Below are 14,781 nucleotides of genomic sequence, written 5' to 3'. Positions count from 1 at the left end.
CAAAGACACTCAGCATTTGTTCGTCTTGGAATGCCCATCTTATTTGTAGTCTGCGCGGGTATAGTCGGCTCTTACTGCTCTCCGAACGGGGGAAGCCATTCAGTACCAAAGAAAGCAGAGAAACTCGGTCCACAGATATCTGGCTACATCTCTGCCTTCTTATATCTTACTGCAAGACTACCGCAGATCTGGAAAAACTATCAGAAAAAGTCCTGTAAAGGTCTTAGTCTACTCTTCTTCTTGCTGTCAACTTTGGCAAACTTAAACTACGGTCTACAGATACTGTTTTATCGCAGCGACTGGAACTATCTTCGTCTAAATGCCAGTTGGATTTTGGGATCACTTGGTACTATCTTCGAGGATGCTATAATTTTCATTCAATTTTATGTCTATGGCGATAAGCATAAAGACGAGGCTATTGACGAATAGAGCACTCAATTACATTTATTTAACTAGGTCCACTGAAACTTCCTACATAAGTCCATCCTCCAAATTGTTTCTGCACAGACTCGCTCAAGAAGTCGTCCACCACGGAGTCCTTCGGTTCCTCGCTGGTGAATTCAGACGAAATGTTCGATATATCCGAGGAATCCCTCACCTGTGGCTTGTAAGGTGGAATGTATCCCTTATTATTTAACTTATCCCAATCAATATCTTTGAAAAATGGATGTGATTTAATCTCAGAAACTCCTTCATATCCTAGTCGTTTGTTAGGATCTCTGTTCAACAGCTTGGTAATAAGATCTTTTGTCGTGGCATCAATGTCTGCAGGAAACACAAGTGGATCATTAAGAATCTTTCTGTACATTAAATTCACATCTTCATCGTAAAATGGAGGAAGAGACGTAAGCATCTCGAATAATAAGATACCCAAGGTCCAAAAGTCAACTACCCTTGTGTAACCCTTGCCCAAAAGTAACTCCGGAGCCAAATACTCAGGAGTACCGCAGAAAGTGTTTGTTTTCTGGTCCAATTTCATGTTGATCTTGCACAATCCAAAGTCACACAAGGCTATATGGCCTTGATAATCAAGTAAGATGTTCTCCGGTTTCAAATCTCTATACACAATATTCATCTTGTGCAACGTTTCTATGGCAGAAAGTAACTCACAGATATAGAACTTGGCACGGATGAGAGGGAATCTACGAGCTTTTTGAAGGTGGTAGAAAAGCTCTCCTCCGTTGATAAACGAGAGGACCAAATAGAGCTTTTCACTGGATTGGAAGGCAAACTTCAATGGCACAACAAACGGCGAATTGACTCTACTTAGTACAAATTTCTCTGCCAACGTATGAGTCACTTCCATCTTGTTCACAATGTGAGCTTTTCGAATGGACTTCAAGGCATATATCTTTCCGGTATCCTTCTTTCGAACCTGCATCACTTTACCAAAGGATCCCTTACCAATAACCTTGAGCAAGTCGAAATCGCCCATATTCATACCCTTTTTAGCACTTGTAGACAACGGCTTGAAGTCCAAAGTGATATTCAAAGTTCCAGCAAGCTCTTTATCGGTATAAGGGTTAACTAAGTGACGCCAGTCATGATTGAGAATCCTAACAGGTTGACAGTTATCCTGAATGGTGGCCGAAGAGAGTCTGTAGTTCAGAGTACCAATTAGATAATCTTCCTGCTTGTTAGAATCCAACAAAGAGCCTGGGATTCGAACATAAATGTGCACTGTCAGCAACGCTGTGTTGGGAGAAGTGATATCAAAAGTGGTCACACTGTTGAACTTGGTGTTAGCAATGGTATTTCCAATGGAGCTGATACGTTCACTACTGTTTTCCACTTCCACCACCGCATAGACTAAGTTGTACGTGGTGATGACATTTTTACTGGTATCACCGGTATTATTGATGCGTAACGTCGAAGGAAGATAGTACGACAAGTTAGTATTTGCTGCTTCATCGAGATTTTCGTTCAGGGACTCGATTTTATGGAGCAGCTCATCCTCGTCGACATTGGCACCCAAATTGGCGAGCTTACGTAGAATCTGCTTGTTGATTCTCATTGGAACAGGAATCTCCAAGTTCTTTGAAGAATAGATCTTCACAGTGAGCAAACCAGGTTTGAATTTCACACGATTGGATGATGAAGACTCGGAATGTTCGGGTTCACTGGCCTCCTTCTCAAAAATCGGGTCAGTGGATTCCAAGTTCTTTGTAATCAACTCGGGAGTAACGGAGGTTGTATCATTAATATCCAAATGGGCTATCGACTCGGAAACGTTCTTGAGATCTGAATCCACCAAGGTTTTCCGAGTATCATAGGAAGCATTTTCCGAAGGTTTGGACACCGATTTATCAATAGCAGCAGAATCATCAGTAGCCTCCTCGCTTGAAACGACGCTTAAATCAGCTGGTGAACTGGCCCCAGTGTTTGCTGTAGAGCCCTGATTTGTGGAAGCGTGCGAACTACTTTTACCCTTGAAGAATTTCTTCCAATTGGACATTTTCAAGAATGACAAGAGAACGGAAATAAACTGAATAAAGTTAAAGAGAAAAAACTAGCAGCAAAATGGTTCTTTATTTACCTTCTGATTTTCATGCAGTATTCTGTTTAATTGTACGAGATCGAATTGATAGACGGATGAATGAGGGAGGGGAAAGATTATCGATCGGTTCGCGAAGCTCACTCAGCCTTTCTGGCTCCGAAGTGACGTCGATAGACGCAAGTACAGGACGACCGTATAACCGAAAGTCATTATGGTGGTGGTGGTGCTTTACTATCTATTGCTCTACTATCTACTGCTCTACTATCTACTGCTCTACTATCTACTGCTCTACTATCTACTGCTCTACCATCTACCCAAAATGGCCAAGAAAATCCCATTCGAACTTTCGTTGAACGTAATTGAACTCACTAATGTTCCACTATTGGACAACAACAGCTGTTACATGATAGTGACAGTGACAAACCATAAGATTAAGAATAACTACAAGCATTACCACAGATCGAAACAGGTTACAAACCGAGTGCCAATATCCAATCATAAGTGCATATTCAAACAAGAAGGATACGTTAAAGAGGTCTTGAGAATTCATATTGATTCAAAAACTGGAATGTTGGCCAATAAGTGGCTCTGTGTGTCTTTCATTATCAAGGACAAGGCTGAGAAACACGAGGAGAGATTAGGAAGTGTTCATATTAATCTATCAGAATACGTCAACGAGTCCAAAAAGACCGATATGAGGTATCTTTTGGATCAATCAAAGACCAATTCAATAGCTAAGATGTCGATTTTCTTGAAGCATTTGTTCGATGATAGAGGTATCAAGTATCAAGTTCCCGAGAGTACCAATAAAAATTTCTACCAAGGAATTACAGAAACTTTAAGTGACGACAGGTTTACCAGTACCGCTACCGGGTCGCCTTCCAAATCACGCTCCATTATGGACCCGGGCAAGGCTTCGTCTCAGCTGCTACCGTCTCATTCGTCGCTTCATATACCTTCTCCACGGCCCAAAGTACTTGAGAAGTCCAGCACCGCTTCTCGTGATGTGCCTGCGAAAGCGAGTACAAGTAGCTCTGTAGCCAGTCCGTTGGACGAGACTTCGGAATCACTTGGCTTGGATCCTAGAGCCGTCAAGGAAATCTGCGATGACGTATTTCAAGATGATAACGTTCTCAATGGACTCATCAATCAGACTTACAGGTTTACTTGGCAACTCAAAGATAAGGAATATGATGAATTTACACCAGTAGAGTGCGTAAGAGATATAGTGGAGTTCAATGGTAATGGATGGAAAAAGAATGACGAAGGTTTAAACCTGATAGATGTTATTAAAGGAGAACTTAGAGAAGGAGGACGACATAAGAAGTCGCACAAGATATTTATGGATTACGAGTGGGATTCCAGTGATAATGAGTCTGTAAGGTCATTCGAGACCATCAATTCGCTTAGTTCGTCGATTCATTCTTCTCCAAAAGTCAAAAGCTATATACCTCCAGCGGAAGTCCAGGTCCGACCAGATCTTCGCAGCTGGCACATAAATTCGTTATCTAACTAATTCATCATCCTCATCATCGATTCGAAATGGGTCTGCAGTGTGCGCAGGGACGGTAAGGTACATAGGATCCATAGAATCCATACTGCTCCTGCTATCTGTGTCAACGCTTCTGGTGATATGTATGTCCCGTAATTTAATTGCATCATCATCAAAATTTGCCGTTTCAATGTCATCAATGCTGACTCGTCTGTACTTCTTGCCTTTAGTCAACCTGTTGACAATACCCTTGAATATTCTTAGGACGAGCGGGCGCCTTAATAGTAAAACGAACGCTAATAAGACGAGCACCAAAAGACTCAAGAGCGAATAGGATTCATTGGATGACGAACCGGTCTTCTTTGTACCACTAGCAAGCGACCCTGGTATCTCTTCACTTCCCTTTATGAACACCTCAGCAGCAGAGTTGCGCGAATATCCAACGGACTCGCCACCCGTCTCTAGCTGTGCTTCATCACTGGCATATAGCACAGCTCTTCCTAACGTCCAAGTGAAATCTGTGCCATTGATCTTATCATTTATTTGGAACTTTGCCGTACCGTTTTTGGTTAATCCTAATCCATTATGCAACAAACTAGTCATGTAGGTAGATTTGAAGCACAAATCTGCGAGATCTTCCTCATTATCAATGTCTCTGTAAGACTGAAGCTGCTTCCAACCCAACGAGCACACTTTGGATGTCTCCTGTTGAATCTCTGAATAAGAATACATCTTCCCATATTTTTCATACTCTGAAGAAGATACTTTTCCAAGGTCAAGTAGATTGGAAATCGTATCCCAATAGCCTGAAACGCCGTAAAAGTTCTCGAAGTTGAAGTCAAAGGCGGGAATTGTGTCATTCAAAAGGCACTTCGACACCTCCAACTTGTTTTTCTCGTCGCATCCACCCAAATTTCCAGATGCAAGAGTCCTATAAACGATACTTTGACACTCCGAAGAGTCACCAGATCCTACAATCCTCCTTTTCCTAACGTTCAACTGCATCTCTTTATGGTATCCATAGGGAAGGCATGGATCAACCAACGATGCATAATCACCGGTAACTTCTTTACTCAACTGTTCAAGATATTTCAAGTGTATCTGATGCATCCCATATCCCAAAAATGACTTGGAGTAAACCTCATACTCCATATCGGCTTCTTTGCTACCAATATTGGCCAATTTCAACGTCATCAATTCATTATGGTGCTCCTTGCGTTCTGTTTCGTTTGGAACAAACGAAATTTGAGTAGATGCACCTCCTAATTCCAACAATCCATGCGATTTTTCACCCTTTCGTAACGTCCCGGCAAGATAGTTCATCGCTATCCAGCCATAAAGTCCCTCTTCGTCTCCTTGAATCGTACTCACGTGTTCGCTACACTTTGGCATATAGAACTCCGTACTGGATTGGATATACTGACATGTGGCACTAAGGATAGCATTTTGCTCGGACTCATCGAGAAGCCTTAGACCCGCCGTGGCATGAACAAAGATCGGTGTTTTGTTTTGAAGATTTGTAGGAACAATTTCAACAGCCTTCTTAAGTAACTTTGATAAATATTTCTCTCCAATCGTCTTCACCAATAGCGTTGAGTCTTCATCGTGAACGTTTTTCCGAAAAGAAGATAATCCGGGCCGGATTTTCTTGTTCCAGCCAGCTTCACTATGCACATACGGAAGTTTATTGGCCATCGTGATACCATCAACTAACTTTCCTGGGGTCAAGAAACCATTCTTTTCCATATATCCAGTATTTAGATAGTTGTAGATGTACGCTCTAGAACCTTTGGACCCTGCATCAATAATGATTATGTAATTGTAAGGAATCCCGTTCGAGTCAAAGGATGGACCTTCACCTGTGTCTGAGTCATGTAACGTTTGATTGTCGTGTGTTCTACTAAAATCCTCAGCAGCAGTATGAGAAGTGTCAACTCCTTTTGTCGTGTCAAGAGTAACCGCCATAGTTAATTTAAGAAAGAAAAGATAAATCACGCTTGGAGGAACGTTTGGAAGAACTCCTTCAATATAAGTATAGTCTTAGGGTGAAATTCAGAGTTAATATTCATGTCTTGACATGAAATTGACCGTTAAAATTCATATGAACCAAGCATAAGCCTGATAACATGTATGTTCCAGTACAATTTGTCAATTTCTTTCACCAGCCTCCCCCCCGTAGAGTGCCGGGAATTTCAGAGCTCCCGCGCATCCGAAAAAGAACCCGGAGAAGATAACCAAATAGCTTTCTCAACTCGGACTTTTTCTCGGACCCGTTTCAGCGTCATTCGCGGATAGCAACATTATTTCAGCCGCCGCCAGACTGCGATCTCGCACAAGGACTTCCCCACAAAGTTCCAATCACGACCTGGTATTTTGTCAGGAATCATCGGGCTGCCTGGTGGATGGCCTTTCGAGACCACACAGTAATCTTCATTATGATCCTGTTCACCTTGGATAAACCTCATTCATGTCTTCCCTTCACTTTTTCTTGTCGTTTCTTGTCTTCACAAAGTATGCTCGCATTTTCCAGATTGGGTCTATCCGTTCCCTTAAGATCAGCTTTTAGACCGGCCCTTAGACCTGTTCTAATATCGGCCCTTACCACCAGATCTCTCTTCGTAAAGACTATTACACAACCTCCAGGTGATATCATTGGAACTGTCAACGAAGCTTATGTAGTTCCAACTCCGAATAAATTCACTGGTTCGAGGGCATGGACCATGGAAAGACTTGCCGTCGTTGCTATGACTCCTCTAATGTTGGCTCCTTTCATTGCAGGCAGTGCATATGCTCCACTTGATGCTGCCATGAGTACTCTTCTTCTCTACCATTGCTATGCAGGCTTTGAGAGTTGTATTATTGACTATATTCCCGCCAGAGTGTACGGTGTATGGCACTCCGTTGCCATGGGACTATTAGCTTTGGGTTCTCTCTTCGCTGGATGTGGTATTTACGTCATCGAGACTACTGAAGAGGAGGGTCTTTTTGGCTTATGTAAGAAACTTTGGACTAAGCAAAAGGCCATTTAACTGACTTGTCTCACCTATCTATTTATTTATTAATTACTATTATTCTTTCTTAACTCTCCAACGGCCGCTTGATTCCAGTCCCACTTTTAATGGTCTTCTTGATCTCTTTACTAATATCTTTCTTCACTTTCTTTACTCTCTCGTCTCTAAATCTCTTCAACTCTTCAATTAATCGTACCACTGTCTGCTCAGAGGGTATGCTAACTATTTCTAGCGGTTTGTCCTGACTGCAATAAACGTCTCGACTCTGACATATCTCCTCAATATCAATCTTCTTCTCCAATTCATCAATCCTAAATCGTATCACGGCAGAATCTCCAAGTATCACCAGATAATTGATCACGTGATCACGTGGTATCATTAAACGTTTACTTATATCTTCGAATGACACTTCCGTTCTGTTTCGACATAACGATAAAAGTGTTAGTTGACGAATTCTCATTAATTGCTGATCATTTAGTTCAATGAGACACTGTTTATGTCTGTAATAGTCGGATATATCCCCAAATGCGAAGATCTCTAAGATTAACTCCAGAGATTTATCAGACACCTCGTTTCGAAGTCGATTGTACGAGTCAAACCGTGCGTCTTCAAGCGTACGTAATACAGTTGAATTCATAGACAAAGAACCCACCGCTATCAACTTAAAGAAACATACACCACTACACATAATTTCTCTGGAGTCCCCCAAAAGCGTGGCGGTGCATTCGTGCTAATTACTGTACATATCTATTTTATTCACTACTCCTCCACCATATTCAAGCTCTCTCCTTCAACTTGGTCGTCATCATTCTTGTGTGCTCCTAGAACATCATCATCATCATCGTCCTCATCCTCACCATCTCCTTCAATATCCTCTCCCTCTTCTCCATCATTCTCGTCTTCTTCATTCATGTTCTTAAAGATCGATTCGTCCGGCATACGCCTCATCTCTCTCTGACTCTTGAATAATGGGCCTATTTTCTCTATCCATTTGGCTCTTTTGGCCAAAAGACTCTGAAACGACGCACTGGTAACTAAATGGTTGATACTGTCCTCTTTGTGATCATTTGTTATGTCTTTATCCTTATGATGAAGAGCTCTTTTCCTACTCTTTCTTGGAGTCACATTAATTCTACGCCTGTAATGCTGCTCCACTTGCTTATCCAAATCCTCAAGAACTGACATATATTCCTGCCATGCAATTTGTTCTTCGATTATTGGAATCATAACCTTCTTACGGCGAATGTTCCTCTTTTGAACCTCTTTCAACTGCTTCTGTAGCTTCCTCATCTCGCAGCATATTTCATCATCCTCTTTCTTCTGTGACCAATCCTGTTCGAATCCTGGATCATCAAGAGTCTGTTGAACGTTCATATAAACACCAATATATCTCAATTCTCGCTTGAGTCGATCGTCCAACGTCTTGTAGTCTGTCCCCGTGTATTCTGACTGGAAAGCTCTTTCTCCAGGTAATTCTGACGATGATCCTTTTGGTCCCCCCGAATTCGATAGGTCCTGATAAACAGGAATCCCTGTAGCCTGCTCTTGTTCTTCCTCCTTATGTCTAACAAACTCTTCTTCACCTACTATGGCTGACAGTAATCTGGATGTTAAAGGACCGCAAGAAACTTGTTCTTCTCCTTCTAGTGCATTATTATCAAGAGCCTCCGCTGAACCTCGCGCCGCCGTAAGCTCATGCATCCTCAGATCCATCCTTTTCTGTGCTGAGGCTCTAATCTCAGAAATATAGTTTCCTGACAACACCTGTTCTCCGTTCATTTCCCCTGAAATTCTCTCCTCCTCCTTCCAAACATCTCCGTACCAGGGTCCCAAACCAGGGATTTCGAACGTATCCCTTTTATCGTCAAAATCTTTCGGAAGGTGGCTGATGAAGACACCGTTTTGTCGCAGAAAACTCACGTCCTCGTCGGTGAAATTGCGGAAGAAGGGCTCAACGTAATTCTGGAAAGAATTGAATGCAACTTGGTTCGTAGGTCTGTTCACAGACAGATCCTTGGTAGGAATTTCACCTGGTAAATAATCTTTCAAATCGGATTGGGGGAAATCCGTCACCGCCAACTTCTGCTTTAGGTACTCTCTTTCGTCACTGGATTCCTCCTTAGCCTTTTCATCGTCATACAAATCCAACTGCTCAATAGCAGGCTTCAGCATTTCTCGAATAGGAAAGTTTGGATTAGGCTTATGCGCATACACCGATGGTAAGAAATGCACATCGTCAGAATCTTCAAGCTCTGCCTCTTTCTTCGCGATAGAGCCTCCATCCGTGGTCTCCTCTTCTTCTTCTTCTTCCTCTGAATCCGCTATATTAGGCGTTATCTCTCTTCTGAGACCGTTAGCCGTCAATATAATGCTTCTTCTACGTCTCTTCACTGGTGGGCCAACTTCATCTTCGTCGTCTTCCGCAGTCATGGTTGTTTCCGTACGTATCCGAATCTTACTTTCACCGTCGCTGCCTCCACTAATCTTAATGATGGTATGGCGTCTTCCATGAGGCGATTCTGGCTGCTTCTCTGCATTTTCTGGCTCATCCACTGAAAATCTTTGTAGTAATTCCGTGTCTCTGGCAACCCCATCTCCTAATTTGACGATCAATTTCTGAAAAAGATCATTGGCTTTCTCAAGTTCATTCAGTTCGGGTACTTTGAACATAGCATCGCCTTGTATTAATCCACTGGTGTCATCATAGCTAAGGTCGAGTAGTGTGAGCACATCACCGAGAATCGCTGAAGGCTTGCAATCCGACACGCTAGGCTCTTCCGCGGCTATAACTGTGGCTGGTGACACATCAGCTAGAGCTTCGCTTGTCTCCTTTGATGGAATAGGTGCGTCGTTATTAAAATTAAGCGTCAACTTGATTTTAGGGTTTTCTTTTTCAGCGTTGTCGTTGTCGTTGTCGTTGCCCTTGTCCTTGTCCTTGTCGTTGTCGTTGTCGTTGCCGTTGCCCTTGTCCTTGTCCTTGTCCTTGTCCTTTTTATCGTCCTTAGGGTCGATTTCTTTATCCTCCTCTTTAATCTCCGTCTTAGGTTCCTTTTTCACTTCGACAATCTTCTTAGTCACTTTCTTAGGTGTTCTACTCCTTCTACTTCTTCCATATCCTCTGGCAGCCATATTATACACTATAAAACCTAAACAATTCAGAACGCCTTGTTCAGGAGCTGAAAAATCTCGTCAATTAAATTTAAAAGATGTGGCACAGATGTGGCGCAGTATTGAAATCTATTTACAAGTATTTATTTAGTGCTATTTCAATTCAACCAACTTCTGGAGATCCAACTTCCTATCCAGCTTATCAATGGGTCTTTCCCAATCCTTAGGGAACTCGTAGACCTTTTTATTTTTATGCCTTTTCTTATTGAGTCTAGCATCAACTGACCTAGTGTCCAATGGGACGTCGGCAAACTCTTGTGGATCTTTGTTGGATTCCGCTATCAAATCCTTCAAAATATCCGATAAATAGGAAGCGTTTTGGGCTTGTTCCAAGAACTTATCACTGCTCATCTTCAAAATATCCGTGGTGTAATCATATCGTGGACCTGCTAGTAATTTAAGTTTGTGAGAAGCGTCTTCAGATAGCTGTAAATCGGTAATCTTGAGCTTCAAGACAACCTTTCTTTCGGCCGGGTTCTTTTCACCAAGAAAACTCGTGTATTTGTAAATGACAGGCTTGTCTTTATTAGACACAGGCTGGTACTCTTCACGTAATTTAGCCAAAGCAGGAAGTTCAAAAGCTGCCTTTCTGTTGAATTCAAGTTGATCACGGAAATCTCGAACGATATCCTGCGCTATGGTTGGATACTCATCATATTCGTTGGGCTCAGCCAAATCATCCATGTATTCACCTTCTGTTATGTAATTATCATAGTCGGTTTCAGTATCGGCATCGAATTGATCCGATTCTGTATCGTAGTAGACACTCTGAATGTAGGCTGCCTCCGCTGGATTGGTTGCCGTTGATAGGAGAGCATCCAACTCCACTTTGCTTCTTCTATATGACTTACCCAGAGAGACTACACGTTTTCTGTATAGTTTAATAATGGTGTCATCCGGCAAGCCTTTCCAAAGATCTGGTCTATGAATCAACGAGGCATCGTTCAAGCTATAACGGGAGTCTTTCTCAACTTGGTGGATCTCTTTGTTTATTTTGGCCATTTTTTCGACCAATGACTCGGATGGAGCAGGTCCTTCAGACGTTTTAGCAGCATCACTGATTTCTTTCAAAAGAGAAGAACTGACACAAAAATATCTCGAGGAGCATGTAAGTAGCCTGGAAATGGGAATGATTCCGCGGTGACTGAGTCGTAAAAGCATTGGGATATAGAATAGACAAGGGTGATTGATGGAGTTGAAGAGTAGCTATGGAAATGGACCTACTAAAACTTTTCTACTTGTGGTGTACGGATGCAATAAAGGAGTATACGGGGTAGCAAGAATACGGGGTAGCAGGGTACGAATAGCAAGTATACGGGGAGCAGGATACGGGGAGAGGATACGGGGAGCAGGATACAGTATGGGGTAGCAGAGACAGCTTATACAGGCAGCAAACACAGGTACACAGACATGTAGTACACAGACATGTAGTATACAAACATGTAGTATGCAAATAAATGTTATCATACGATGCCGATGCACACCGTGGTGTCGTGGCCTCAGCTCCTTAATTCCTCAATCCAGCACTCCCTGTCTCACCGCGCACTCTTGCAGAGAAATTTTTTCGCTTCCTAAAAGGGAAAATGTTTCTTGGTTTGGGCTCTTCCTTTGGCCTCAAAATTAGAGTCTTTGAATAAAGTACAGTTTCGTCCGTTTTTCGTCACTCCCTTTTATCACGGATTATTTTCTTCTTTATTTGCATCGTTGTTTCTCTTGCAAGTTTTATTCTTCTACTTGACAATGCTTCTTGATGTATTGAAGATCGACTCTGCTGAGAAATTGGCTGATCGATCCTTTATAGAAGGACTCGATACTTCCGACGTGATTTCCAAGCTTCTGCTGTCTGTTTATTCGCTAGAGGGTCAGGTTGGCAAATTGAAGGACCGGTTGAGTCAATATGAGAAGCTTAACAGATTGTTGGATCTTGAGGATGTCAGTGCCGGTGATGTTGTTGTTGGTGATGGTGATGGAGATGTTTCTGGTATTGTTCCTGGTTCGCGCGCTGTATTAAATAGTCCCGAGGGTGAACCCGGTAGCGCGCCCGGTAGTGAGCCCGGTAGTGCATCCGGTAGTGTGCCTGGTAGCGCCTCCGTCCCTTCGCTCCATGAACCCACCGTCATACAAGGAATAACCGTAAATACATCTCCCGAAGATACCAAAGTTCCCATTGGATTCACTCCCATGTACAGCGCTCCTGCCGTCACCGAAGACGAAATACAGCCCTCCCTGGCTGCTGGGATCGTTGACGATAAGCATTTTGTGAGGCCATGGCCTGAAGTGACCTTGAACCAATTGGCCTTACGATTTAAGATTCCACGTGAACTGTTATCGAAGACTGCACGTAAATTGGGAGCTTCTAAGGATCTGGATGACAGTAATTTGAAGCCTATTCGAGGCTCGGATATTCAAGGCCAGCACAGACCTGTTGGCAGACCCAGAAAACATCCTGGCCATGTTGGTAGGCCTCGTAGAGGACCTGGTCGTCCACGCAAGAGTGAAACTGATAACATTGATGCCATTGATGCCACAGATGCCACGGATGCCACAGAAACTCCTACAGAGGCTGCAAGTACTGGTGATTCTACAGAGCCTGAGGACTCTGCACAAGTCAGCAACGGATCAAGTCTGGCTACAGAAACAGAAATTAAGTTAGAATCTACTTACCAGATTCCTGCAAAAAGGACACATGAGACATCGGATGCGGAATCTACAGCTGCCAAAAAAATAAGATTGGAAAACGACCCCAACCCAGCTGCTCTCAGGTACACTATCACGGGTGACATGAAGTACAGTTGTGACACGTGCAAGCAGTCAGGATCCGCATCCTACATTTTCAACAACTACATGGATCTCTATACACATAAGCACGAGGACCACCCGGAGGAGTTTTTACAGAAACAAAGTCCTGATGGCATTGATGAAGCCGTTGGAGAGGCTGTGGAAAATGTAGTTTCCGCCAATTCGTCAACGGTGTTTTCAGTGATGGAAGGAGATAAACGTAAAGCTTTACAGTTTCGATTTGTTGATGATATGCCTTCAAGAGACCCTATGCTTCCATCAAGGGGAAGACCTATAGGAATTGCTAGTAATGCCAAGTCGTTGACTGCGTTCTATAGCCGTGGCTCTGGTAAGTCCTTTTTATGCAGGCTATGTTACAGAAAGCCATTCACGTCTTACCATGGGGTTTACGCGCATCTACAGTCAGTTCATTATAATACATCGACGGGAAATTATGATTTAGAAGTTGTGGGGGAAGATCAGAGTCACCAGGAGGGTCACCAGGAGGGTCACCAGGAGGGTCACCAGGAGGGTCACCAGGAGGGTCACCAGGAGGGTCACCAGGAGGGTCACCAGGAGGAGTGGCCTGAGCAGCCTGAACAGCATGAACAGCCTGAGCAGCATGAACAGCCTGAGCAGCATGAACAGCCTGAGCAGCATGAGCAACAGCAACCGCCCGTCCCAGAAATAGCCTTCAAAACACAATCATCACGCGTCCAAGCAGACTTCAAAGACGTATTTAACGTGTCTAACACGTCTAACACGTCCACAAATTAACTCGCCCATTGTACATTTCTTTTCAATAATATACTAAAAACCAGCCATAGTAGCTTAATATACTTTTTTAAAATACACTAGTTATAATAACACAAAAGTCAGCACAAATCATTCCTTTCTCTTCTTCTTCTTATCCTTTCTCTTCATATCTTCATCCAACAACCTCTTTTTACCATAAAGACTTGGAGCAACGTTGTCTCTTCTCTTTGGTGCGGTGTAGGGTTGTCCTGTTTCCTTGGCCAAGTTATACTTCTTGAGCTCCAAATCATAATCCTTCTTCTGGTCTTCGTACAACTCCTTCCAGCCCATTTTCTCGTGGTCAGGTATCATTTTCCATCTTCGGGAAGTTTCCTGAGCAATCTGAGGTTGCGAAAGTGGATCTGCACCACTACGCATCCGTTCCTTAATGATCACGTCTCTCATAAAGTTGGAATACAAGAAAAACGAAGTTAAAGGCTTTTTAGGAGCGTTGGGATCTCTGTACTTCTTCTTCTTCTTAGGAACGTCAACGACGATCTGCTGAGGTTGACCTCCAGAAGAAAGCGATAGACCAGTAGCACCATTACCCTGCTGCATATGTTGTGGTTGCGGAGCTAAAAGACTCTGATCGAATAGAGGAGGGGCCATGTACTGAGGTTTGGCATCAACAACGTTGAAGAAATCAACAGCAGCCTTGGAGGCCTCATTAGCAGCCTTTGAGAGTTCAAACAAAGAGGCAATTAACTGTAAAAATGCGGCCGTGGAGGTCGTTGGACTGTTAGTATTGGAAGAAGAAGGAGAACCCGAACCATTATTGGTGTCGTTGTCAGCTTTATTGTCATTGATATTGATATTAACATTGACACCATCATTGACATTGACGCCGTCAACTCGTGAGTCGTTTCCAATTGGCGACTGTTCACTCATTGATAGGGAGAAAGACAACAAAAAACTAGAGACTAAGAGACGGTAAGCCAGCCCTTAACAGTTGTTTACTTTCTCGTTATTGATATTTATTTGTTTTTCTTCTGGGGCGCGAGCTGAGCTGAGCGCGTCCGGCAAACTGCCGGATTATATAC

General features: G+C 43.0%; 9 protein-coding genes across 9 annotated transcripts; 3 read left to right on the top strand and 6 right to left on the bottom strand.

Annotated features, from left to right (window-relative positions):
- Positions 1-448: 448 nt before the first annotated feature.
- FOA43_002250 (uncharacterized protein) lies at positions 449-2,455 on the bottom strand (the record flags this gene model as incomplete). The annotated part of the gene is made up of 1 exon (XM_038922549.1): positions 449-2,455. One exon carries the CDS (start codon positions 2,453-2,455, stop codon positions 449-451), a length of 2,007 nt encoding a protein of 668 aa, XP_038778477.1.
- A 361-nt stretch (positions 2,456-2,816) lies between these two features.
- FOA43_002249 (uncharacterized protein) lies at positions 2,817-3,996 on the top strand (the record flags this gene model as incomplete). Its single annotated transcript, XM_038922548.1, has 2 exons — positions 2,817-3,875; positions 3,955-3,996. The coding sequence occupies 2 exons, from the start codon at positions 2,817-2,819 to the stop codon at positions 3,994-3,996; spliced, it is 1,101 nt and encodes a 366-aa protein (XP_038778476.1).
- Positions 3,997-4,001: 5 nt separating this feature from the next.
- FOA43_002248 (uncharacterized protein) lies at positions 4,002-5,954 on the bottom strand (the record flags this gene model as incomplete). Its single annotated transcript, XM_038922547.1, has 1 exon — positions 4,002-5,954. The coding sequence occupies one exon, from the start codon at positions 5,952-5,954 to the stop codon at positions 4,002-4,004; it is 1,953 nt and encodes a 650-aa protein (XP_038778475.1).
- A 548-nt stretch (positions 5,955-6,502) lies between these two features.
- Positions 6,503-7,018, top strand: FOA43_002247 (uncharacterized protein; the record flags this gene model as incomplete). Its single annotated transcript, XM_038922546.1, has 1 exon — positions 6,503-7,018. The coding sequence occupies one exon, from the start codon at positions 6,503-6,505 to the stop codon at positions 7,016-7,018; it is 516 nt and encodes a 171-aa protein (XP_038778474.1).
- A 49-nt stretch (positions 7,019-7,067) lies between these two features.
- FOA43_002246 (uncharacterized protein) lies at positions 7,068-7,637 on the bottom strand (the record flags this gene model as incomplete). Its single annotated transcript, XM_038922545.1, has 1 exon — positions 7,068-7,637. The coding sequence occupies one exon, from the start codon at positions 7,635-7,637 to the stop codon at positions 7,068-7,070; it is 570 nt and encodes a 189-aa protein (XP_038778473.1).
- Positions 7,638-7,759: 122 nt separating this feature from the next.
- FOA43_002245 (uncharacterized protein) lies at positions 7,760-10,129 on the bottom strand (the record flags this gene model as incomplete). Its single annotated transcript, XM_038922544.1, has 1 exon — positions 7,760-10,129. The coding sequence occupies one exon, from the start codon at positions 10,127-10,129 to the stop codon at positions 7,760-7,762; it is 2,370 nt and encodes a 789-aa protein (XP_038778472.1).
- A 132-nt stretch (positions 10,130-10,261) lies between these two features.
- FOA43_002244 (uncharacterized protein) lies at positions 10,262-11,329 on the bottom strand (the record flags this gene model as incomplete). Its single annotated transcript, XM_038922543.1, has 2 exons — positions 10,262-10,956; positions 11,020-11,329. The coding sequence occupies 2 exons, from the start codon at positions 11,327-11,329 to the stop codon at positions 10,262-10,264; spliced, it is 1,005 nt and encodes a 334-aa protein (XP_038778471.1).
- A 579-nt stretch (positions 11,330-11,908) lies between these two features.
- FOA43_002243 (uncharacterized protein) lies at positions 11,909-13,723 on the top strand (the record flags this gene model as incomplete). The annotated part of the gene is made up of 1 exon (XM_038922542.1): positions 11,909-13,723. One exon carries the CDS (start codon positions 11,909-11,911, stop codon positions 13,721-13,723), a length of 1,815 nt encoding a protein of 604 aa, XP_038778470.1.
- A 108-nt stretch (positions 13,724-13,831) lies between these two features.
- On the bottom strand, positions 13,832-14,629 carry FOA43_002242 (uncharacterized protein; the record flags this gene model as incomplete). Its single annotated transcript, XM_038922541.1, has 1 exon — positions 13,832-14,629. The coding sequence occupies one exon, from the start codon at positions 14,627-14,629 to the stop codon at positions 13,832-13,834; it is 798 nt and encodes a 265-aa protein (XP_038778469.1).
- Between the last annotated feature and the right edge of the window lie 152 nt (positions 14,630-14,781).

The sequence above is a fragment of the Brettanomyces nanus genome, chromosome 2 (assembly GCF_011074865.1).
Source record: "Brettanomyces nanus chromosome 2, complete sequence".
Classification (NCBI taxonomy): domain Eukaryota; kingdom Fungi; phylum Ascomycota; class Pichiomycetes; order Pichiales; family Pichiaceae; genus Brettanomyces; species Brettanomyces nanus.
This window is presented reverse-complemented; position numbering and strand designations above follow the sequence as displayed.